At 42.0% G+C, this 26681-nt stretch overlaps 1 protein-coding gene across 1 annotated transcript in view; it reads right to left on the bottom strand.

Moving 5' to 3' along the window:
* The window catches only part of LOC110958203 (neuropilin-2-like), a 99721-nt gene that overhangs the window by 66420 nt on the left and 6620 nt on the right, over window positions 1–26681 (bottom strand). The window contains exons 2-3 of the mRNA XM_022204622.2: window positions 19681–19861; window positions 5981–6162 (exon numbers count right to left, since the gene is read on the bottom strand). Coding sequence (XP_022060314.1) covers window positions 5981–6162; window positions 19681–19861 — 363 coding nt within the window. The remainder of the gene's footprint in view (window positions 1–5980; window positions 6163–19680; window positions 19862–26681) is intronic.

Below are 26681 nucleotides of genomic sequence, written 5' to 3' on the forward strand. Positions count from 1 at the left end.
CACACACACACACACACACACACACACATACACACATACACGCAGACACTGTCTAAGCTTCTTATGGTAACCCATTTCTCCCCAAGTCTGTTTGGGTGTCTGCTATTGTGCTTGCACGCTTGCATGAGTAAATGAAGAGAATGAGTAAGTAAGAGCACATTAGCAGAGAGTGTGTATTGTGGCATGCAGAGTGGATCTAAGCACGTGTGTGTGAGTGTCTATGTGCAGTTATGCGTGTTTGTAACTTCTTGGACTCTAGGCGTGTTTCAAACAGATTTCTTTTAGCCCTTTATCTCGCCTGTGTCTGTCTGAGCACGTACACATCAATATTAATCGATGTGGCTATCTACAATAGCTGCTTAATAGTTGGAGCTTAATGGCTGTAAATGCAACCCAAAGTGTGCTTGGAGCTTTAAGTCTGTTTCACTGTTTATTGTGAGCCATGAACACACTTCTGACTGCACAACAGTGCTGTGGATGAGCTGATCCACTGTAGAAAATAACATTGGACTGCAGCTGCCAGTAATGTGCTCCTGTTGCTACACGGCAGGCGTAGACACAGTGTAAGTCACAGTAAAAAGCTCCAAACTTAAAGAATGAATTTAAAATGGTGACTTTCAGTGCAGATCTCCATGGAAACTAGGTTGTTACACCAAATGAGTATGGACAGTTGGCTGACTGACAGACACTAAGAGGCAAGCATATGTATGTGTGAGACTCGGTGCTATTTCTTTGTTTATGCTACGTCTCTGCTGCTCATGATCATCACACTTCTGTGGGTGTAACTGGGAATATTGGTGTCGCCATCTCCACCCTGCCTCTTGTTTTCATTTTAAATCAGCCTTGAAGTTAAAGCTGGAATTTCACTTGGCAGTACTTAGCCCGTCTAGTCTTTGATTGATTTATGTCACACTAAAGCATAAATACATTCATAAATGCCTTGCATGCCATCTCTAGATTCTAATTTGTTTACACATCTAAATGAATGTCTCCTCTATGTCTATGCCATCACCCATTTTCCACCACAAGGTCTATTTTTAGTAAGATTAAAATCGTTTGTCTTGATATAGCCTCGTTTTTTCTGTTCCACTCTCTAGTCCGGTTTTCTTGTTATTGTGACCTTCTCCCTAGTGCAGTGACCTCAGACTCGAGCCAACACACACACTTTCTCTCGCAGGTCTCCTCTTGTGTCTGGCCCCCCTGCAGAGACCGTCGCTGAATAGCACGAGTCTGCGTGACTATGAGCATGTGTGCGTGCGTGTGTGTGTGTGTGTGTGTGTGTAGAGTGAACGCCTGACCAGATTTGTTGCCGACAGCGATTTTATTCCCTTCTCATTACTTCATGTTCATGGACATTGCAAAAACAGTTCTGCCCTCCTTTCTCCTGTCTTTCCCCGGTTTGTTCCCTCTTCACATTTCTTCTCCGTGTAACACTAACCTCCACCTTGTCTCATTTCCTATTCTATCCTACTTGTTTCCCATCTGTTTGAACTGGTTTATTGTAGAAAAAAAACGTGTTTCACTTGTAAGGTTTGGGGAATTGTGGTGTGTGAGTGTGTGTTGCTGGGCAGATCTGATGACTCGCTGAACTCTGGGAGATGAGACAAGGTTTGTTTGTCAAAGTGTGCCTTTGAATGACATGCTGCCACTTAAACACACTTATCTAAATTGTGAGAGTACAATATAACTCCTATAAAATCCTGTGTGCGTGTGTTTATGTATTTGTGTGTGTCTGGTAAGCCGCCATGCAAACATATACTTTCATTCAAACCGTCTATGATGCTTAGCTCGTTGGATCAAATCCACATTTACAACCCTCCCTCCACCTATCTTCAACACACACATCTGTACACATGCAGAGGAGACTTGCTATAACATACACATTGAAAAACACACACGCTTGCAGGCGACCACACACAGTTCACCAGCTCCAGCGAAACCGCAGCCTCGCTTTTCCATATGTGTTTGGATTCCACCTCAGACTCCTTTAAGCAGGAGGCTGGTGTTGCTGGAACTCCTCTGACATCACACTTCAGCTTCTGTCACTGAGTCACACCAGGGATTTCTCTTAATAAACTCCCTCTTGAACCAAATTACTGATGACATATGAAATCAAACTGTCACAAGATAATCACCCCTATAGTCATCCCACTACAGTATATTAAAAACTCAACTCTGGCATTACTTTAATGATGAAATTCAGGGAAATTTCTCTTGATAATGAGTTGATGAAGCACATTGGAACATTCTCAGCTTAGCATAGGTCACAAATCTGTCTAATTTTTGAAAACGTTTATAAACAAATAAGTGCGAGCAAAGCCTTTCCGTCACAAATGTATCTGCAGAATGCAATCATTAGTTAGAAAGTGACAGCAGTGAAAAATATTTTTCAGTGCTTTAAACAGACTGCAAACAAAGCCCTTATTTCATTTCAAAAGGGCACATTAAGATGCACCACAGACAAAGGAAACAATTCAGTGACTATTTATCTAAGTTTAGATTTGTCATGTGTTTTGAAGGAAACCATAATTCTGTTATTTGTTAAATTACTTCTACCACAGAGCACCTTTTGACTGTTACTGGGGCAGATCTGGATCCACTTTCCTCAATGAAAGCCAGAAGAGGGAGGAGCAAGTGATATGATTGGCCAGGACTGTCTAATAAACCGACTTGATGGGTAGACGAACAGAGGCAGAGAGGAAGCGCCTAAAGGCTTTTGCTGGAACGTAAACAACAGCAGTTATTGGAGGGATTGTCACGATAGCTTCCACATTACACAGCGTGTACTGTGTATGCATGTGTGTGTGTGTAGGTGTGTGTGTGTGGATGGGTGGGTGGGTAGTTGTGGGAGTGCTTACATTACTCACAGAAATCTGTTGACTCAGTTGCACAATGTGGTTTTATTTCTTGTTTTGATTAAAAACTGGCACCCACCTGGTTAAAAATTAAATTTCGAGTCAATATTTGGTCTTTGATTTAGGTTTGGTGCAGGTTAAGGTTAAAGGTCGAGGTCAAGCTTATAATGATAAAGGTTAAACCCGACAGGGAATGAATGTAAGTCAAGGCAGAGTCCCCTAAAGTGAGAGAAATCAGTACAGTGTGTGTGCGTGTATGTGAATTCATGTTTCCATGCAGACATGCAAGCTGCCCTGCATTTGTGAGTAACCATCCTGCCTGCATCAGTGCATTCATGTACATGTGTGTGTGTGCGTCTGGCGAGTTCTGGGTCACAATAACAGCTGGGGGCACACTGCCTAGACAGTGAAATTTGATTGGACACCACATTCTGGGTGCTGTGCTCGTATTGGCTGGAATTTTACTACAATATCCATAGTAACAGGGCTGTAAACAATAACAAGTGTGGCATGAAAAATGGAGCTTATTATGAAATTGAAGGGTTTTCTAAGTGTAATAATTAAAAAAGAAGAAAGAATCTGCAACATGTTGAGCCTCTTCACTACAAGTGCTTCTGTCCTTGCTTTTTTCCCCACATTATCTGTTTCTAGTAGTGTGATTATATTTGCAAGTAAATGGAAGCCTTGGTAATGCAGAAGATGAGAAGAGAGGCTTTTTGTCTTTTGCGTTGAATAGAGCAGAATGTCCACGGATAAAATAGACAGATATTTCGATGGTTCACCATGAGGATATACAGTATGTGTACCACAAACTCGCATACATCCCAGCACACGCAAAATCGAGCCGCCCACGCAACCAGACGTTCGATTGCACCTTCCAGGATAACAAGATCTTGTTAGCAGTATGACAACAGCTTGAATGTTCCAAATGGCTCCGTCATTACTGCCAGAAAAGGCTGGACACAAATACACACACACAAAGTTACACATTTAGAGACAAACTAAGAGACATACTGTAGAGGCTATTATAACCTTCTCGGTCATAGGTTTATAGTAGCCTTATGGTGACCTGAGAAAGATTTTCTTTAAATAATTTGCATGTAAGTATGTTTTAGTAGTTATAAAATAGAGTATTATTAATGTATAACGCCTGGCCCTTGAATACCTTATTAGTATATGACTGTGTTCATCCAGAAATGCAATTTTCATGCTTTAATTTCCACCGAAGAACCACATGCTCTTCTTTGGCCACAGAAAATTGTACCACCCTCGGGTTTACAACACCTTGTCAGACCCAGTTACACACTAACAACTGTGAAGAATAAAAAATGCTCTCCGTGGTTACCAAAAGGTCACATATGGTATAAATCCCTACCCTATAAACAACAGTAATGTATTGAAATTGTGAAGTGAATGTAGTGTAGAGCTGGAAAAAAAGGTGTTTTCTGAAAAAGGGTTCAAGATTCTGTACCTTTGCAACTGAAAGCAAAGAGCAAAGAGCAAAAACAAAGCGAGACTTTAGCTACATGCCCCCAATGGCACTTACAACCTATCATTTCTGGCAAGTTTATGATGTTATAAATGAAGAATACATTAATTGACCCACAAATCTCTGTCTGCTTTTGTGCCCCTCTCCCTTTTTATCTCCCTAGTGCGTGAGGGTGTGAACACTGACACCCTTGTTGTTTTCAAGTCCATCAGGTGGACTCTGTCATGTGCAAAAGACACACACACACAAACACATGCAGAAGAACTCCCAAAAGGCCGGTGCCAGCAAGTGAGAAACACCGACAACCACACGTGTTGTGTTAGTAACCTCAGCCCTCAGTGTGTGTGCATGTGCGTCTCAGGGGAACGGGGCTCAGGACTCAATTAAGCAGGCATGTGTGGAATGCTTTCAGGGGGAACGGGACAAGATGGCTGTGGGGCCGACGCTATGCGCCTCTCTGTCTCACTTGCCCTTGATCTCAATTGGTTTCGCTTTGGCTGACCCATGGCAGCGTGAAGGGGAGCCATGTCAGGCACACACACTTATGCACACACACAAAGTTCCATGACGGGAAGAGATGTCTTGGCTGGACAGACTAAAGGGCTCTCAAGGGTCCACTGCTGTGTCTCTTGTCGCCTTCTGTCTTTCTCCATTGACACGAGGGAGATAAATGAGGCTCGGTCGCCTAGTGAAGCATGCTGGGTCCTCTAGTAGCTTGTAATACAATTACTAATAGCCTATTCATAGGTGTGCTCCTTATAAAATCCTACTCATTTATTGGTAAGTCCATCCACATGTGAGGATCATTGACAGGGATAATGTCATTTGTGTAAGCGCAGGACTGTCAAAATGTAGACTTAAGGGTTCGATAAGGGTTGAAAGCAAGAAGAATGTTTCAGGTGTACAGCAGTGCTCCATTCAGTGGTGTCCTGGTGGTCTATAGGGTTTAGGAATTACAATGTATAGTGTCTAAGTCTGCATCTATATCAAGTTTCTCTGCTTGTTTTCTGACTTTTTTGTAAAAGGCAAAAGTCCCCCTGGATAAGAATGTTCTCATACTATGAACAGCATCTGTGCCTGAGTGAAAAATTTATACCTCAGATATTCTTTTTGATTGACCCATCAATATAAATACACTACTACCATTCAAAAGTTTGGGGTCACCCAAACGATTTTATGTTTTCCACAAAAACTCACATTTTTATTCATGTGCTAGCATAATTACATAATTGAACAAGGATTTTCTAATCATCAATTAGCCTTTAAACACCATTAGCTAACACAATGTAGCATTAGAACACAGTTGTGATGGTTGCTGGAAATGTTCCTCTGTACCCCTGTGGAGATATTCCACTAAAAATCAGCCATTTCCAGCTGGAAAAATCATTCACCACATTAACAATCTCTAGACTGTATTTCTGATTAATGTCATCTTCTTTGAAAACAACTGTTTTTCTTTCAAAAACAAGGACATTTCTAAGTGACCCCAAACTTTTGAGTAGTAGTGCAGCACAGGATTTAAAGAAAAACCAAAAAATGCATGTCACTGTGTTTTCTGTCTGTCAACTTCGACTAAAACTGCTGTTATTTTCTTTGAGAAACTGCAGTGAAAACAGTAAAAGTCGTATCCATTTACCAGTTTTGAAGATTTCGTAGCGCAGCGAGAAGCCCGCCCCCTGATGAGCGTAGTCTGACACAAACTTGATGTGGAGTGAGTTCCCTGACGATATGATTGGAGCAGGGGCGATGTTGCTGCAGTGCTTCCCCAGTAGATCAGCTGACTCAGAGCTCCCATCATGGATCTCTACATAGTCATACCTGAAAAAAGACAAACAAATGTTAATAAATACCACCTTTACTGAATACATTGTGAGTCAGAAGACTGAAGGGAGTTTCACTGCCATTTTATTGCTATCCACAGATTGAGGGATTTTGCCAGAAGAAGCTGGCAGTGAAAGAAAAATTCATGTCTCACTTTTTAGGAAAACGCAGCAGCAGTCTACAGTAACTCCATAAAGTGAACATCAACCGACATTAAATTAATAAACTGATGAGGTGTCTAGTGGAGGAGGGGAGATGGGACTTTAATTTGAGGAAGAGAAAATTGTAAGATCTTTCAAAGATGCTTTGATTCTGATGTTATTAGTCTTTTTCTCTTTATTAGTTTTTTCATTTGGCAGACATCACACTGGATTTGGCAATAAAACGGAAGCAGTGAGCAGATTGTTTGCATGTCTAAGTGGCTGCAGGGACATCAGAAAGCACAGTTACTATCAACAGAGGCATGGATGTCATTGCAATTCAAATACGTACAGCAGAAAATACTGGCAGTTCCCATAGGTGCAAGATGAAAAGAAGCACCGGTATGAAGCTAAATAGAAAAAGAAACCTTTTTAAAATTCTATAACTTCACTGTAACCAAGTGATTATGTAACTGTTACAGACCTGTCAGTCTACAGAGCACCATTTCATGGGTTATAACTACATTGTAATACAAACAAAGTGAAAGTGTGAGTGTGAGATGCTCGCTCTCAGCTTGCATAAGAAAACAGTGGTGTCACGTGTATATGGCAACCAAAATCTCTACAAATAATTGGAGTTTGATGATTTTAATGTAAACACGTTTCTTTTGTCTTGTTTCATGGTATCAACAAATAAATGACAACAACTCTTTTCTTTCTCTTATGCGAGAAAAACAAGGACTTGTACCTCACATGACTCTTGCTTCATGTTACTATATAGGGTCCAAACACAGCTTCAACTATGAATGAACCCTACATTCTTTGATGCTCACAATGATTTAATGTGGAACAAATGACTCTAGTTTACATCTTGCCCAGGTCTAATTCACTAATGCTTGTAACCAAGTTGGCAGGCCAAGAGAAATTCACATTTTCCCCTTTTTTAGAACGGATTAAGGTTGCTTCAGCATTTTCTTGGTCCCTCTTGACTCTGGAAGAAAAATCTAAGTTTGTTTACTATTATCCATGCTGTGTTCTATCACTATTAGAAAAGAAAGGAGAGAGTGACTACCGGGATTCTTCCCTATGTAGACAAGCACAAGTGAATACAAATATCAAAAATGTCTCATTGATGCATCATATTAAGCACTGCTACTTTGAATATCTAAAGCAGCTTAATAGCTTTGTGTCTTTCCTCGTATGTATTTACTGAAATGACACTGTTGGACAGAAATACGTGATATTTTCACGCATACAAAACATCACAAGAGACACACAAGGGATTGCAATCCTCTACAAAAGGAAGGTACTGACTCAAATCTATTTTTATTCCTGTTTCTTTCAAGTTTTCTGACCACAAATGTTCAGGTCTATCTCCAGACCCACAGCAGGAGTGTTGCCTCTGTGTCTGAATACCAAAGATACACCTGCCTGGCTCCAAAATAGCTGCCCAGAAAGAAAATTCTTGAGCAACCTGTCTTTTAGTAAGTTGTGATTTAAGAGAATTTGCTTTCAATAAAGTGCTTTACAGCAAAAATAAACTTTGGCTGGACTATAGTTCATAGCACATCATCATCCTATATCAGTGACCACATTAATACTGAGGCTCATTATTTACTTTAAAACCGAGCTTCTTACATTTCTCAAAAGTTACCAAATGAACATACTTCAGCCTGAAGAGAGCCTAAAGCAACTTGCATTTTCCTTATAGTTTAAGATGCTTTACATACTAATGTGCTTCTTAAAAATACCATTAGCCAGCAACAGAGGGCCTCCCAGCGACTCGAGATGAAGGTATCATGTACCACGGGATAATAAAAGTAAAGCACATGGTGATTTGTTGCTACGGTACAGACGCATTAAAGATACATGAATATAAAAGGGGTGCTAAGCTTTTCACTATTTGTTAGCATGCATTCACAGTTATGCGTAGTATCCTTCCTGAACACAGAAGCCAAAGCACACACATACAAACACACACACACATTAGTTTTGTCCCCTAAGAACAAAGAAAGATTAATTCCACTGAGAACTACTTTACCATAACCCATTAACTTATATCAAGAGGCAAGTTTTAACCCGAGTTAACACCTTCAGGAATGCCCTGTTTGTTCTTTTGTTCTCTTCTTAAGGTGGATCCCTAAAATATGGCCAGAATGTGTTTTCATGTGACTTGTCATGACTAAAAACATGTATTTACGTGTGTATAAGTGTGTGCATGTGTGTAAAACGCTGCCAAGTATACAGACAGGATGTGTAAAGACGTAAAAAAATGTGTTGCCTTCATGTGTATGTGTCCGCAGTCGTCTGTGTTTGTTAGTGTTTTTACATGTGTGTGTGTGTGTGTGTGTGTGTGTGTGTGTGTCAGTGTGTCATCTGAAAGGTGAGCAGCCTCCCAACATAATGAGGGTCACACACCTCTTACTCTCCCATCATGTTTTGTGTGGCACTAACACAGTTATGACGCAAGCTGTTGCTGCACTGCGAGCATGTGCGTGTACTTCTGTGCGTGTGAATGTGCGTAAGTGTGTGTACATGTCATAGTTCCTGTCATATTTTTCCAAGAGAACGCCTCATTGTGGCGACAGTTTCCTCCTCCCCTTTCTTGCAACGACAACTTTGTTTAACAGGTACTGGGATCCGCAAAAAATCTCTTCTTTCTTTTCCTGACCCACTCCCTCCCCAATTATTTCTCAGTGTTTTGCTTTTCAGTGCTTTCTTTCTTCTGTTATTCTTTTGCCTTCCTCTCTCGCTGTCGGCTTTCTCTCTGTAGCTTTTTCGAATGTGCTGCCGGGCACACAACCAGTGGCCGAGAGCCAGCGTGTGGGTTAGAGAGAGGAGGAAGAGATGGGGGAGACAGAATATTAGAATTTTGATTGATTCGATTTTTAACTGCGCTTCATTAACAATGCTGATAGGAAAAAGAGAGAATGAGCAAGATAGATAGACAGATGGCCCCCCATAATCATTTCCCCAGCCCAGCTTATCTTGTTCACACTAAATACTCGCTTTTTCCACATTTATCCAAGCCATTGAGGAAAAGCTGTGTTTTCAGGTGTGGAAACAGGGTCAAAACGAAGAGGAGAGGATTTCAAATTTAGCTGGCACACTGTAGACGTCGTCAGAGGGCGAACATGACACTGCATTCACTCTGCCAGCTCCCCACCTTCGACAGACAGAGACAGGTGCCCCTCCATGTCTCCCTCCCTCCCTCCCTCCCTCCCTACAGCTTTGTGCTTTTAGTAAAAAGCAGAAAAAGGCATACACAGCTACTTCCAGTCAGCACACACGTACACACATTCTGTTTCACGCATAGACACACTGATGCACACACAAAGCCCTTGGCCATTCACATGCAGCTATAGAAGGGTTTGAGGTTTCCAATCTGTGTATGTGTAGGAGGTACACAGCTTCTAACAAACTGTTTAATCCCATCATCTCTCTCTCTCCTCTCTCTTCCCCGATATACTTCACTGCAGCCAATCAGTGATTTGCTGAGACTTGCCATGGGGAATGACAAAAACTCCAAATTTGTTTCTCCCACACTTTTCCCTGAAATTCATTTGTTAACGAGCAATGAGATTTCTCTTGCTTGCACGAAGGAAATTATGAAAAGAAAAACAAATAAACTCAACAGCTACAAACAATGACAAGCATTCGTGGATCATGATCACAGACCGAGTTGTGGAAACAGACTCAAAACTGACTGTAACATTTTGACATTCTGAGAGATTTATGTGTCTGTGCCTGCTTGTGTTTTGGGGGCAGGAGTGTTTCAGGAGCGAGAAAGCTCTGTAAAGCCTGCCTGACGGGAACCAAGGCAAAGGCTTGGATACAGATGCACTTCCACCCCTCCTTCTTGCTTAATTGCCTTTCACACATTCTCTGTCTCTCTCTTTAGGTTTGGAGTTGTCTTCTGACACCTGCACATTTCTTTCAAACATCGGGGGTGCTTTGAGCAGGAGACGGAGCGTCTGCAAGGCGCACACATGCACACAATAAAGCGAGCTAAAATCAGGCTGCACTTGCATTTTTGTGTGACAGTGTTGTCATGATGGAAAGAAATAGAGAGAGAATGAAAATCTATCAGGTTGTTAATTGGTCCAAATTTAAATCCAGAATGTTTGATTTCCTCTTCTTTTTTTATGAACATTTGATGTTACAATTTACCTGCTTTTGGCAATACAGGGAAAATGCGACCGTAATCTGATCTGAAATAAATCAAACTGAGCTGAAAACAAACTTAAGAACCTTGGGAATAAGTTCACAAACAACACACTGTAGTTTTTATCATAAAATCAGGTGCAGCTTAAGGCACTTACTGGATCTTGAAACGCTGATACTGTGAGGTATTTTTCAGAATACATTCAAGTTATTATGCTTGTGTTTGGTTGTTTTGTTCAGTCTTTCTCTCTTTTTGGCTTTTCGCCATTTTCGCACGCGCATTTTGCAGAAGGGGAAGTAAAGTCAGCGATGGCCACAAGCAAAAACCGTTAAAGGAACTGAAACTATGAGCTATGAGGACATTCATAAATACATACATAGAGATGCTCTTCCCTGCTTCAGTCATGTGAGTCACACAATGAAGTTAAACTAAATCCTTTAAGATATTTTAAGGTGGTTCATAGGGAAGTAAAACCGGACTTTGGGTTTTCTGTCAGGACAAACAACAAATCTGGATTTGGTGATTTCAGCAGCTCTGGCAGCTCAAACATGTTTCTTGCAACACTGATAATTCTCATAAAACACAACAAGCTGTAGTTTAACACTTCCTACTGATGATTCCTACTTCTGCTTCTTATTCTCATGATTGCGCCTTCCAAGGAATAGTGATCCTATCGACAGGGCGGGTCTCAAAACTGGTTTCTGAAAACTGTTTGTCAGGTGTTGTACTGTTGGAGGGCGTTGGTTTAAAGTGTACGATCCACACACTAGCGCTCTGTTTATATGCATATAAGGGAGTAGACTTAATGCAGCAGCAGTCCGTCTGTCTCCGAAGCAGTTAACGGAGAGTGAAGAGGATGACTGACTTCACCGATATCAAGTAATAGGCCTATTACTGCAGACAGCTGGACAGTGTGTGTGTACATGTGTGTATTTGTATGCATGTGTGTGTGTGTGTGTGTGTGTGTGTGTGTGTGTGTGTGTGTGTGTGTGTGTGTGTGTGTGTGTGTGTGTGTCCAGCAGTAGTCTCCAGGACAACCAATCGATTCCTCATTATGGCTTTAACACACATTGATCAGGATCAGTCCTTCACCAACACACACACACACATATACACACACATACACACATACAGTTATTACAGTAACAGACATTGATCAGGCAGACCTTCAGGGCCCCGGGGAGTGTCTGTAAATCACAGCACTGATATTATCATTATTACCTCCCCTACCGAAGGGTGTTTGTGTGTGTATGTGAGAGAGGGTGGATTTCCTAAAATCAGCCGCCTTGGAGCTTAACAAATCTTTAGATTTCTTCTTCTGTAACGTCGGGTTTCTAAAGCAGTGGAGGGTAACTTAATCTAACCTTCCACTGGGGTTGAAGCATCTGTTGATTGGGTTTGGTCTGAAAATGCATTCAGGGCTTTTTCTCTTGTTGGTGGAAGAATAATCTACATCTCCAGCTAAAATAAGCAAGACTCTGACACATTCAGTCACTTCTGCATTTTATTGTGCTTTTCATTGTTGACCGTACACAAGAATGAGACAGTGAAGATTCCAGAGAAGAGCAAAGAAGAAAAACTAATATATTCTGACTTTTAGATACGATTTTAATCACTTTGTTGTGTTAATTGCCTTAATGTACAGTAGTTATAGTTGTGGGTCCTGTGTGTAGCTCAGAGGCACACAAGTGATGAACAGATGATTACACATTTCCAAACAACAAACCAACAAGACAACTCCCGCTGCAAATAAATAATTTGGCAGAGCACTCATGATCCCAGCTGTACGGGATAAAAGCATGGCTCGCGTTGCTTTGTAGTCATCTGGTGTTGTCACTGCCTGAAAGTTTGCCTGGTGAGGAATTCTGAATTATCAAAAGCAGGTAACTAAACCTCAAACCATGAGTTGCATTACACATTTGGGTTCCAACGAGAACTATTAGTTTCTCTCTCTCTGCAGCTTTGTATTACCTCTGTCGTTCAGCTTTGTGGTAGGATGCGTGTTTGAACGTATGACTCTCCTGCTGGTAGAGTCACTGTGATGTTAATTCAAACACGCAGGCAGCTGCTAAATACCCACAGCTGGTAAATGAACAGCCACTGTTAGTCCACATGCTGTTCGCCTCTCTTCCTCCCTCTGTCATATAGTCTTTTCGTCTTTCCCTTCCACCTTTTTCTTTCCGTCATTCTGCCCTTAGGCCAGTGTCACATCACATCACTCCCCCTGCTGCTCCTTTCTTTGTCCCTGAGACTTCTGTGTACCACCCAGGTGTGTCTGTATGTGTGCATGCGATAAAATATTCCTACAATCATGTCTTTAGGTAATATGTGGGGTTTGGCAAAGTTCAAGAGACAAGAAGAGACGAGAAGAGAAGTGAAGAGACCTAGCATGAAGTTAAATGATTGATTGAGGCAGAGTACAAAGACAAGGTCTGAATCATTAGTGAAACCATTATCGTTGACTGCAGCTTCTCTGTCATATAAATCACTTCTTAACACACTTCTTTACTCCACGCTTATTGTGTAAGCCATACAACCATGAAAAGGCCTACGTGACTGTCTGCCAATTGTACTCACACGGTATATCAGCTTACTTTAGCACCCAGCTATGCTTGCACCTTCTACTCTTTATGTGAACTTATGCAAACCTTATACGATACGTGAGTTTGTCTAAAAAATAACAGAGGATGAGGACAAATATTGGATGAGAAAAAGTCTGTACATGATAAAGAGATGCATTTTAAAGATAGAGAAAATGGAAGGAGAGGAAGATAAGAAAATAAAGAGGTAAAAAGAAGAGGGGGAGAGTGTGGTATTTGGCTTGCAGCCTATATTTTCTGATATGCAATGCTGAATAATGATTTGGCCTATAAAGACTGGCACACAGCAGAAGTAAGAGGGTGAGGAGAGAGTAAGGAGAGAAGGGAAGGATAGAGGGAGGGGAGTCAGAAGGGTACAGAGAGGAGATCGAACAAGACGAGGCCAAAAGGAGAGGAGAGGTGATGATGAAGGAGGCAGAAAGGAGGAGGGAAGAGAAGGTGGGACTGATAAAGTTGCAAGAGCAGATGAAAGATGATAGATGGGGTCCATTGGGTAGTGATGAGGGGGTGGGGAGGGGCGAGGAAGGGTGAGATGAATCGAGAGAACGGGGAAAGAGCCAGGAGGAAAGAGGAGAGGGAGAGGAGGTAGCTGTCAGGATGATTTGAGCCTGCCCTCAGCGGACCCTGACGCTGCACTTTTCCCTAAGCTGCTGTGTGTGTGTGTGTGTGTGTGTGTGTGTGTGTGTGTGTGTGTGTGTGTGTGTGTGTGTGTGTGTGTGTGTGTGTGTGTGTGTGTGTGTGTGTGTGTGTGCGTGTGTGTGTCCTTTCCAAACACTCCAAACAGAGATCTTGCTCTCATAGACGGAGCAGTGCAGTGAGCTAGGAGGAAAATGTGAAGTAGACAACCAACCGCTGCCTCAAAAGGCTAAATGCTGTAAACTTTAAGAAACATTTTTTGTAGCTCTGCTTTGACCTTTACCAAAACAGAAGTTGTCACATCAGTCAAGAGAGGTGCTTCACTCTATTCTGCGAATACAAAAACAAGCAATCCCGGCTTTTCACACTGGTGTGTTTGTACGAAAAACACCAGGGACTACATCTGAAAAAACTGTGAGAGAACTAGACTTGATGCTGTATTGCCACTCGGTGCCATTTGCGTTGTTAAAGCAGTCGTCTGGCACTTTGGGAAATATGCTTAGTTGCTTTCGAAGACTCCAGGATGTCGCTATCTTTATGCTCAGCTAACACTCTCCTGTCTAGAGCTTAATATTGAATGTACACATATTGATGAGTGAAATATTAAAGGAAAAGCCTGCACCTTTGACCTCTCTTATTCTGTGTGGGGCATTGTGCTGGCATGATTTGGGTCTATGTGGCCCTTCAGAAGTCACTGCAATTCAATACAAAGTTGTTCTAAATGATCATCTTCATTGTTTGATAAAAACATTTTTATCCTGATGGATGTGGTCTTTACAGGATGGGGTTATTGTTTGATGAAAATTATGTAAATCATATGCTATGACCTTTGCAGTCACCAGCTCTCAACCAAGCTGCACACCTATGGGAAATTTTGGACTGACTGCCATTATCAAAACATCAAATGAGAGATTATCTTTTGGAACGATGGCGTAGACGGTGCAGAATCAAAGCTGAGGCGTTTTGAAGATTTTTGTGTTGGACCAACACCTTAATAAAACATTTTGTAGTTGGAATTAATGTTATTAGATAACTAACAATTACGTATATTTCCTAAAATCATACATTTAAGCTCCAAAAGAGAACTTGTACTTACAGTAAAAGAGATGCGATACTAAGTGAAAGACTCTAAACACTACAAATATCTCTCTTGGCTGCAGTCTTCAACACTCAAGCACTTCTGATGAAGAACCTTAAGCCCTCAGACTGGTTGGTCGTGGCTTCAAAACTCCCTCCCTCCACATTCTGTCAGACTGGAAGTGGAGGAGGGGCGAGTCTGACCACTTCTGCATCTTTCCAAAAATAACAATCTAAAATTCACACCTACTTCGTGCCATGTGCAGAAGTGAGAAACTATGCTTCTCTCTCCCTCTGGTTTTTTTCCAACCATTACACAACTATTTGTGGTACCTTTGGTATGTCCAACTCTGTGCCTTGCAGGACAGACACATATTTAAACAATACTGGTTGTCTCTGACCTCCAGGACAGCTGACTTTACACAGTCAGGGTCAGCTATAAACAAATTTGATTCCCTGCCTCCTACAAACCTTGAGGCAACAAATGGCAAGTCTTCCTCTAATGAAATCAAGCAGAAACATCTTGAATAACTGGACAGCAATATTAAATATTATTTATCACTCATACCAGATAAATTAAGAAGATACAAAAAAATTGCACAGTGACACAAAGTCTGCCTTATCATGTGGTTCGCCCTTTGCATGAAACACACACAGGCACGACAGATGAAACAATTTTATCACTGGAACCCGTCACATTTGATGGACTTGAGTAGTACCACGTTGAGCACCATGTGATAGGAAATAGGAAGTGATGGTGAGACATGATTGGTCATGGACACTGTTATCTTGGAAGGAGGATTTTTGCCTGCCAGTGTTCCTATTCATCTCTTTCATTCCCCTCAGCTGCTTCCCTGCACTTAAATCGCTACTGTACATGAATCTTAATGAAAACATTTCTCTTTCTTGTGACAACCGCTCCATCGATTCTGACCGCACAGCCAACGGAGTGCTTGACAAAATGTGATGCATTATAGATTACAGATTCCAATCTTAAATTGCAATCAGGATCATAATAGATTGCACCGTTTCATCATAGTGACAACACAAAACAATCATTGTCTGACCACAGTGCTGCACAGTGGATTGGTGGTTAGCACTTTTGCCTTGCAGTTAGAAGATCCTTGGTTTGTGTCCTGGCCTTCCCGGGACTATGGAGTTTGCATGTTCTCCTTGTGCATGCATCAATTTTCTCTGGGTTCTCCGGCTTCCTCCCACAGTCCAAAAACATGCTCTGGTTAATTGGTGACTCTAAATTGTCCATGGGTGTGAATACAAGCATGATTGTTTATGTGTAGCCCTGTGATAGACTAGTGACCTGTCCAGGGTGTCCCCTGACTTCGCCCCAAGTCAGCTGGGACAGACTCCAGCCCTCCCATGAGCCCATTGAGGATTAAGCAGTGTATAGATAATGGATGGATGTCTGACCAGGGCATGTAGATTCAGAACAGTATGTGTGTGTTGATGGATGTTTTTGTAATGCCACCTTATCATGAGTTTTTTGTATACTAAAAAGAGACTAGGAGGAACCACATCCCTGATCATAATGTAGTCTGTGAACATAGATGACTCCTTTGTCCCCAGAAGATGTGTTTGTGCTCTCCCCTCTTCAAAAACTGAACATTAACAGTAGTTTTCTGTTTCTTAAAGCTGTAATTTAAAGCTGCTGTCCGGAGTTTCCGTTTGTTTTCAATTTATGTATCACTTTTTAACAAAGCTTAAATGTGTTAGTCTAGTTCGATACTATAATATAAAGTTAGTATAACGCGATATGAAAATTTATTCCTGAGCTCCGCCTTCCTCTCACAGACCCCCATGTTATTCCAAAAAGCGCTGGTTGCTGCCGACCAATCAAGTTCGAGCTTCAGCTTTGTCATGCTGTCAATCAACGGTTACGTGCACAGCAAGCAAGCCCATGCAGAGGTGGGCGAGCTACGCACTACGCAACCGCGCGCACATTTGTTTTGCTTGTGGAGGAGAGAGCATCAGGGATCAGCAACTTCCAGAAAAGTTACCAATCCCACGGCTTGTCAGGCCAAGAGACTGCAGGACGTTTTTTGGCTCGGGGTGCTCATGTCGCTCCCCAACCACGGCCTCCATAGCCCGCCTGACGGCTTCGTTTAGATGCCCGACCTCTGGAGGAAGATGTTGGGGCGTCTGGGACATACTCTTCGTCAGAGGAGTCATACAATTCTGAATTCTAGATAGAAATAAATAAACAATGTAACACATATACACGCGTAAATGCACTAAGTTTGATAAACAACGTCATCGAGAGTAAGGGCGTCAGTTTGTTTATAAAAGTGGGGGGGACGGAGACCACAGCACTTTGAGAAAATGTCGAAGAACGACGGCAAAATGCCACAAGCTGGGTTCGAACTCACAACCACCGCACCAAAGGCGGAGGCTCATCCTATTGCGCCATCGATACATACGGGTTGAGGAGTCTGTGGGCCGCTATAGTACTAATTCTCCCGGGCCGAAATTTTGCCCCTGCACACCTCCTGTCGGAGCTTCCACTTGGCACAGGCACAAATTTTGCATCTGCACGGTTTTTTTAACCTCACGAAGGTGTGCTGCATGTCTGTGCAACTCTGGGCCGAGTGCGGATGGTGCGTTCAGGAGCGTCGGAATTTTCTATACTGCTGAAAATAACTGGGTTTACAACGGCTTACATGTGAAGAATTTGAATGTGTTGGAGACAAAATGACCCCTGACAAAAAGTGGGGGGGGGACACGTCCCCACCGTCCCCCCCTAAACTGACGCCTATGATCGAGAGGGATACACGAGTGTAATCACATATTGAAACTTTACTCGTTCGTCCTAGCAGATTCATGTTATTTTGGTATTAGGACAAGTTAGACTCAATACAGAATTCTAACGTAATTCCTTTATTATTTACTAAATGTACTAAATGTAGAAGAGGGGAAAACAGCAAAACAGGCAAGATGCTGCAGTACTCCGGGCACTTCTCTCAGGTACTGCGCGCGTGCACAAATAAAGGGGCAAAATCAGAGTGAGGGAGGGTTAGACCAACAGTGTTTTGGGAGACGCTGCGATTCAAACTCCGGACAGCAGCTTTAACATGCTTGAGAAAGGAAACACATTGATAATGTTCCTGTGACCGTATTAAATGAAAGAGACATTAGAAAGACAGAGACATAGACACTGGTGTGTGTTTTGCTAACAATCACAGGGTGGCCATGTATGTCTGTCCCTCACAGACACACATCCATCAGCTTCTTCTCCTTGGCCTCTTTGCCCTCTGAACCTAACAGCTCAATTTCAGCCTACCCTTGCACACACAAACTCACATGCACAGACACACACTCAAAGCATTGGGCGCCTCTAGACCTAAATAGCACTGCGCTGTGGGGCACTTGTAAATAACTATTAAGCCTGAGATGTTACCACTAACACTGCAAATTTCTCCACTAACATGGTCTGGACTATGACTTCTCAAACGGTGCCACTGACACTTGAATACAACTATACAAACACACCAAAGACGGTGTAAGACAAAAGCATACGCTGTACACTTACAGTATATATACTGTATGCAGGCACCATGATAAATAAATCAGTGCCTGTTGTTTTTGAAGTTTCAACTAGATTTCCTCCTCCTGGGAAACGACCGGACTTTAAATGGATCTGAGAAATTCAAAGAGGGAAAGAGGGGCAGAGGCAGAAGAGGGGATAAAGAAAAGGGAGCAAAGAATGTAGACGGAAAGAGGGAGCATCTAACGTATCAAACTGAATGTAGAGCAAAACTGAAAAAAATGACGAGAACAGGGAGACAGGGAGAGCAGTGTGCTTTTCATTTCCACAGCGCAGCACCATAGAAAAGCTGAACAGAGCAAAGCACAGTGCTCCATTTCAACCTTTCAGCCTTTCAACAAACAGGCAGCCGGTGAAATATTGATGCTTCAATTCCAACAAAGAAATGTCTGAATGATTTTGGTACATCTGAGTGGGAAAATTCCCCTATCTATAATTGATATGGCTGAAATGTTAATAACTGGACAGGAAAGCACCAGAACGGAGACATAGCGGGAGAGGGTATGTGCACTTGTAGTGTGTGTGTTTCTGGATCTGTAGCCTTTTACACTTGCCGTGCCCATATTGCCCCAAAGGTCCCTCCTCCAGTGTGTGTAGGACGCATTCACCATGACGTGGCAGTCACTGAGATGGGAACCAGCCAGTAGTTTCTCTTAAGGCACTTGACAGAAGGCTTCACAAGTTTTAGTTTTAGACAAATGACAGTTGTGTGTTTATGGGTTTTCTGTCTTTCGCACAGATCCAGGCGACGTTTTGCATACCATTCCTTCTGCTTCTGTACATTTCACTATTTGTTTTCTCATACCACAATGCCAGCATTTTTCCATAATGCCCTGCTTTTTTCCCAGTCTGCCTTTATCTCTGCTTGCTCTATTTTTACTTTCATGCTGCCTAACTCTCTGCCTTTCTGTCTGTCTCACCGTGCAACCAAAGCCAAACAGCCAAAAACAATGATGGACACCAAATCCTCTAATCTGTGTTAATTCTCCCAAAGTGTGAAAACCATGCTGGAACAGTAAATGTGTTGTAATTAGACATTGATAATTAGAGACAGGGGACCAAGGGAAGTCCCAAAGTGATTATTATGGGATAGTTAAAGCCAGAGAAACAGGAGGAGAGTGGGCTGAAGTTCACCAAATACTCCCAGCAACTCTCACATAGAGACAGGCTGGTGTAGACAGAAACCCCATAGAGAGTAGTTTAACATCTCATCTTTCATTAGTTGCATCCTAACTTCTCAAGCAACTTTAAATCTTTATAACTTTAAACTGCTGTTTCTCACTTTTGTTCTATAAATCCCTTTGTTTTCCAGCCATCCTATGCTGTTTATGGTCTTACCTGCAGTCCAGTTTCTCTATTTCAAAGTGCGGGTTGAAGTTGAGGACGATACGTTGTGACATCTCCGGGGCTGTGATGACCCAGCGGCAGTTCTGGTGAGGTGGATACTCCAGCGGGTAGCCGGGGGTGGTGATGTAACCGGCGTCGCTGGCATCTAAATGGCCACCGCATGGCTCAGATGCTGGATGGAGAGAGAGAGATAAGAAGGAAGATGTGAAAAGGAAATCACCTCATATGCAAATGTGTACATGTTTACCATTTGTGGCTTTAGTGTAGGAGTTGATCAATTACTGGCACAAACCCATTAGATAATTATAAAATGTTCTACAGCCACGTTTAAATGTGCAGGCACTGTGCTGCCTGTGTAATGTCCCGCCCACAGCACTGTGTGATTGGTCACACGTTGCGAGCTATGACCTAACAGCAACCTGGGATAAACGCTGAAAATGTATTTTTTAATTAAGCACATTTAAGGAATTTTACCAAAATTTTGTGTAGGGGTTTGTGTTCTTTTAATTTCTACACCAATATTTAATTTTTACTGCAAATGCATCAGTAATCAGTCTCCATGATTACTAATAATCAGTATCAATCCCGGAATAAACCTCTTTATCAACTCTTACTTTGGTTCACTGTATCTCCTTGTGCAATATGGAACTCATTCAAAAAAAGTACTAAAGGATTAACTGAACAGAATTGTTGTGTATGCTTACTACTTTTACAAGGGTAAATAATACACAAGTTCACATAAAGGAATAAGGTCACTGATTATTGTTTTGAAAGGTGATGAAGCAGGCAAAAGACAACAACAGCAGACGTTCAGTAAACTACAGGAGAAAAGGTGAAGAAATATATAATTATCAACATACAACAAATATTTTGTTTTAAAAAAGACAGCAAAGAAAGATTCATCAGATAAACCTCCAATAACCATACTGTAATAACTTCCCTCAGAGCAGCATCTGAGGGTCAGTGTGGTTTGCTTATCAACGCTGAAAAAGGATGCGTGAGCTCATTCAAATTACTCTAAAACACATTTGTTGATCATGCATGATTTCACACAGCAAATGAGGGGGGAAACAGATAAAAATGCAGATATTAGTTATGTTTGCAGACACAGGATATGAGAAACGAAAAGCTGTACATGTGTCACTGTGTGCATGGTGCCAAAAGGTCAACGTGGCATCATGATGCACAAAGACTTCATTCTGGTCCAGGAAGACTTACACACACACGAACACACATACAGTCTTCCAGATGCTGCAGTTACTGTCATAGAGCGGATCCACTTGTCAGCAGTCATACGTCTGTATCATGTCATCCACAATGCCACTCATTCATTGCTGCAGATGTACTCTGGCATAGCTGGGTAACTCATTCGTATCTAACACCCAGCGGCATAACACACTCCACTGTACTGTATGAAATGTATGGCATCTATTGTGCAAAATGCTGTCTGCCCCGTTTTGATGGACTGCGCTGCTGTCGACGTGAACTGAACTTCTTCATTGTTTAATATTCGCAAAACTAACCATCATGCGGGATATGTCGTGAATGCGATCTTTGTTCAGCCCAAGTACTTCCAATATAATGGCAGTTTGACCCAGAAGGAACCAGAAAAGACTCAAGAGCCAGGGCTGTCAGTTTGCTCACTTAACATCTCCAAAATAACCCCAATGTGAAATAAGTGTGTAATATAAGTAACAAGCTGTCTTTCAGCATTTGCAGAACAACGAATTATAAGAGAGAAAATTGCTAACAAGGGCTTTGTGTTCAATTATTTCGAAGGAATTATTTCAACACACACAAAATGCGATCACTCAGTATATCTCCAACAAAGCAGATGGGTTTTTAGCAAATATTTTTGGGAAAAAAATGATAGCCACAATGGAACAGGTTATTCTAATAAAAACAGCATCTGTGAATGCCGGCTGTTTGATGGGAAATATTTGGCCAGTAAGCAACCCCTGAAATAATTTCCTGTTTCTGAGAGAAAAGGAATACAAACTCACAATCAAGCTCTCGCCAGTTTGTGTTATTCTTTCAATCATGGTTAAACATGCATCAAGAAAGCTGCCTCAGGAGACAAATAAAAAGGAAGAAGTCTGCGTGATTTGTGTGAGGGGGTTGTGTAACTTGTTGGTCTGTGCCACCGTCCAGCCCGCTGAGCTGTGACGTTTTATTTATCGCCCCTGCGCTGAGAGGGGTGACATAGCCAAGTCAAACTACTCAGCAGAATACAACATGTTTTACCGCTATTAATAGCCGAGCTACTGTAAACCTACTCTGAGAGAAGTCACACATGCAAACATTAACACACACGGGCGCAGCATAAACACTTTATCAGACACCATCTTCAAATATAATCCAAAGAGAAGGTCAAACAAACTTGGGTGGTGAAAATCTCACTTTTATTTCCGCGGCTGGAAAACATGCCAGATCATGGTCTGATGCATGTCATATGTTTAAGAGTCAGCAAGGGAAGATTAAAGAGGAGGTCAGATTTCAGCGTTGAGCACAAAATGTGATTGACACTTTGGCATCTATCTGTGGTGTCTACCTCACTCTGACTGCAAACAATTAGTGATCACCACTCTGTGTCCGTGTGTCTCTGTCTGCTTCCCCCTCGCCCCTCATGCTGTGAGCCAACTAGTCCTGTCTATCTCCTCCTATCCGTTTGCAATCTCCCTGGTGATATACAGTAATGCAGGAGTAGAGTTACACGGGCTGTGCAACCAAGCCAGATGCATTTCATCTCAGCACCACCTGGATTAGTGTTTAACCACTCTGGAATCTCACAGCAGCAGCAGCCAAACACCACTTTTAGCACACCGCTTAGCTAACCACGTCTTAACGAAAACTTGAGGAGAGGTGACGCAAGGGGAGTAAAAACATGGATTGATATGAGAAATCTAACCGATTAATAATCTATTGCTTGGGACTTGTAATGCGTACTCCACTGTTATTGGGGTAAGTCTTGAAATGTGAGAGTAAAATTGCGATTTCATGAGATTCAGTAACACGAATAGCCTAGGGAGAGGTGTGCACTTTTATAAAAGGTTTCTTTTCTTTTATAGTTAATAAAGGGACCACATTACTCTTTCCCTAGCTTCGAATTTGAACTGGCATGACAGCATGAGCAGCGGACAGATAGTGGGTGGACATGGTAACATGAACACGTGTGCAACAGTTCAGTTCAGTAAAAGCTGTCTTAGGAGTTTTTCCTCTGTCGGTTTATCCATTTTTTCTAATAAATTTTGGCTCAGTCTGACTTCCCTCTCCTCTCTCCCTCTCACCTCTGGCATACAGCCGATAAAGACAGCACCTCCGAGTGTCTGATGAATAAGGCCGATGTGATAGCGAGGCAGGTGCTGTGTGTGCATGAAGTATTGTGTCTGCTCCACTTTAAGAGTCTATTAATCTCCGGACACACACACACATTCAGAAAGTCATTCACCGATTATCGCATCCAAACAGGGCAGGAAGTGACGCAAGCTGATGCGATGAGTACATGATATCGTCTTGCATGAGGTGCCTTTTAAAGTGAATTTGATATTTTTAGTTCATCTGCTCCATGCACACGCATATGTAGTCCCTGCTGTGGTAGGGCTGTACATAGGGGAGTAGAAGACTAACTGCTATCTTTACGTCTAAACCATCTGAACAACAGGATTGAGGGTGATTTTTGCTTTTGTTACGTTTTACTCACTGTGGGTTCATTTTTATCTGCAATTTAAAATCCCGCACCTCTCAGGAAACAACACATTATAAGAAAGCTCCAGTTCAGCTGATTTTTGTAACGTGACTTTTGTCAAAGTTCGGGTACAAATAGCTTAACGGCTGTGGGGAGAAGCTCAGAATTATTAGTTTTTTACAGAATACTTTCATTTGGGATTTTTTTTAAAGAGATGTGTAGAATGAAATGATTTTTGATTAATTGTGATTAAAGCTTTAATTTAATTTAATGTTGCTGTTTGATGGAACGGCATGTCACAGGCTCTGATAAATTTTGTAATTTTGGTGATTTTTAAGAACATACCTCAAAACCTGCCAGTAGAGGTTTTTTTTTTGTTTTTTTAGATTCAGAGAGTTAAACAAGAAAGTGCATGCATACAGCTTGCCAAAGTAAATCTATAGCAATGCTAATTGGTATTCACACTGTAGCACTCAGGCCTGCATTCTGTAAAGGAGGAGCAATGTGTGTGTGTCTGTCTGTCAGAACAGAGGCGATGCTGAGTTGGGAAAAAGTCTGAAGCCATGTCAAGAATTATCAAGCAGGTAAAAGACAGAATCATGCTTTAACTGTGCTTTAACTTTTGCTCCATCACGTCTGGGCCTGTCGCTCCATTCAGTGCAGTGGTGAGTTTGTATTTTTACGAGACAAAAGACACCACATCCAAACATCTCTATATTCTTTGTCTCACACTTCCCTCTTCTTGACCCCGTTTTGTACACATGACCGCTTTTCTCTTGACCACATAAGCCTGTGTGATCATCAGGGAGAGGCTGTATTTAGACCACATATTCACAACAAATGCACAAACACAAACCGCTGAACATAACTTACCCCCTTCTGGCTTACACATTACTGAATTCAAACCACACACACACACACACACACACACACACACACACACACACACACACACACACACACACACACACACACACACACACACACACACACACACACACACACACACACACACACACACACACACACGATAAGCAGCAGTAAATGGTGCTAAGCAGTCAAGCAGGGATATAAGACAGGTCACTGCATTATTTATGGCTCTCCGCCACTGAGGTATTGCATCCTGATAACACCTATTCAGCAACTTTTCCCCACATGCACATACTAAAACACACACACTCCCAGATGTAGCCATACTGAAATGTAATAAAAACTTACCACAGTCTCAAACGTGTGCAAACACACACACTTTCACACGGAGCGGCTTAGCACAACTGAACTAGATCCTTGTTTGTTGGCCCCAAATGCAAATGTTCTGACCTTGTTTCTAAACTCTCTTACAGATTCACTCTCCCTCGGAGGCAGTCAGATTTGACTCTGAAGAGACGCTTTTCTGCCTGTGGCAATCGATTCCCTAGTCTGAGAGAACTGTGCTAATATGTTGGAGTCTGCATTTATTTCTATTGGCCCGACCTCATAACGAAAGCATTAGTGGTTTAGTAAGTGTTTGTGTATGAAACTGAGAAAATGTGTCTCACCCAGCTTACCAGAATGCTTGTTAAGCGAAAGACCATCAACTTATTATCCATGAACACTGATCCCAGAGCTCCCAACTGCACTACAAGTCTGGCATTCTCATTACTGTGACCTTTGTAAGGAACAGGTCGCTAAATCTAGCAATCAATATATTCTGACCATCTGCATCGAAACCTGTGGGAAGAATGCGAATTTCCCTATTGATTTCCATGCATTTCTTTTACTACTTCATAATGCATTTTTCGCGGAGCGGCTTGGTTCCAGCATCATGAAGCACCAACCAGAGGCTTCAGGCATTGTTTCCTTAAACGGCAAAAATACAGATACGTTTGTAGTAAAAGCCTTTTGTGTGGCTCTGGGAATATGAGAAACACTGAAAATAACAAACTGAAATGTATTGTTTGGATCAAAACCAAGGAGCCGTTAGTCACTGAAACCTGGGAAACCTCAGGAATGGACAGAAAGAGAGAGGAGAGGAGAGGAGAGGAAGGAAGAAAAGGCAGAGCAGGGTGAAAGTAAGAAAGGGAGAGTAATGCCAGAACATCTGTCTCTCATCATCTGAAAGGAGAAAGTCAGCAGCTCAGAAAAGCTCACTGGACAGAAAATACAGCGTACGCACACTCCGACACACAAACAGGTGGGGCTGTGTTCTCCAGGTGCCCTGCTTTGACACACAGTGGAAAACTACAGAGTGTGAGTGTGTGCGCTTGTGTCTTTGTAAGATAGAGAGAGAGAGAGAGAGAGAGAGAGAGAGAGAGAGAGAGAGAGAGAGAGAGAGACGGTGGAGGACTACAAAGGAGCCGGGAAAGAAAAGAGTGATGGGAAAATGGAGAGAAGAGAGGAAAATGACTCATAAAAAATAAGGCTGAGTGTGTGAGACAGAAAAAAGTACTGACAGAAGAACAAGCTTCTCAACTCAGGGAGCAAAGACACTACCTGATCTGTAGGGCTTTAGAGAGTAGACAGAGAATATAACAGTGGACAGATGATACAGAGAAAGATTTAAGATCAATAACAGAGAGCAGCAACGGCTAAATGAAAAACGAATGCTGGGAGAATAGTATGGGAAAAAAGGAGCGGCTTGTCTAATTTAAACAGTGTTTTTCATGCCCTCCATAGCGACATATAGATGCGTTTCCTCATGCGATGTGGCTGTTGGCAAGGCATCATTTGTAAGTAAAAATGCTACAAACATGATTATGTTTTAGCATGTGACAGTGCCACCCCGAGCTCCACTTTACACACATTTTTTTGCTGTATAACATCACCTGATGGACTATCTCCAGGCAGGACGGTCTCCTACTGCCAACTACATCGAGCCATAACATTAAAACAGCCTGCCTAACGTTATTCAAGTCACCTACGTGCCAGCAAAGCAGCTCTGATCCACCAAAGCATCGACACAAGACCTCTGGAGCATTGTCTTTCTGGGTGAGGCCGCTGCTGTCATGATATACATTTTTCCATATGTGCTTAATCTGCATCAGTGTCTAGATGGGTACCTCGTGTCCAAGAACATCCCAATAAATGCCTGATAATCAAAGCTTCTTAGCAGAATGTTGCTTTGGAATGACATGATCAGTGTAATTCACTTTACACGTTAGTGGTTTTAATGTTTTGGCTGATTTTTGTATAATCGCATCAGGTGCAGTCATTGATTTAATTTGTTTTTTTTATGCCTTTAAGAGAAGCCACCCAATGTAATTACCAGCCTCCTTGATCGGGCATCCCTCTTTATGTTTCATAGCTTTGAACAATGGAGCTAATGCTA

This window comes from Acanthochromis polyacanthus, chromosome 14 (assembly GCF_021347895.1).
Source record: "Acanthochromis polyacanthus isolate Apoly-LR-REF ecotype Palm Island chromosome 14, KAUST_Apoly_ChrSc, whole genome shotgun sequence".
NCBI classification, from domain to species: Eukaryota; Metazoa; Chordata; class Actinopteri; family Pomacentridae; genus Acanthochromis; species Acanthochromis polyacanthus.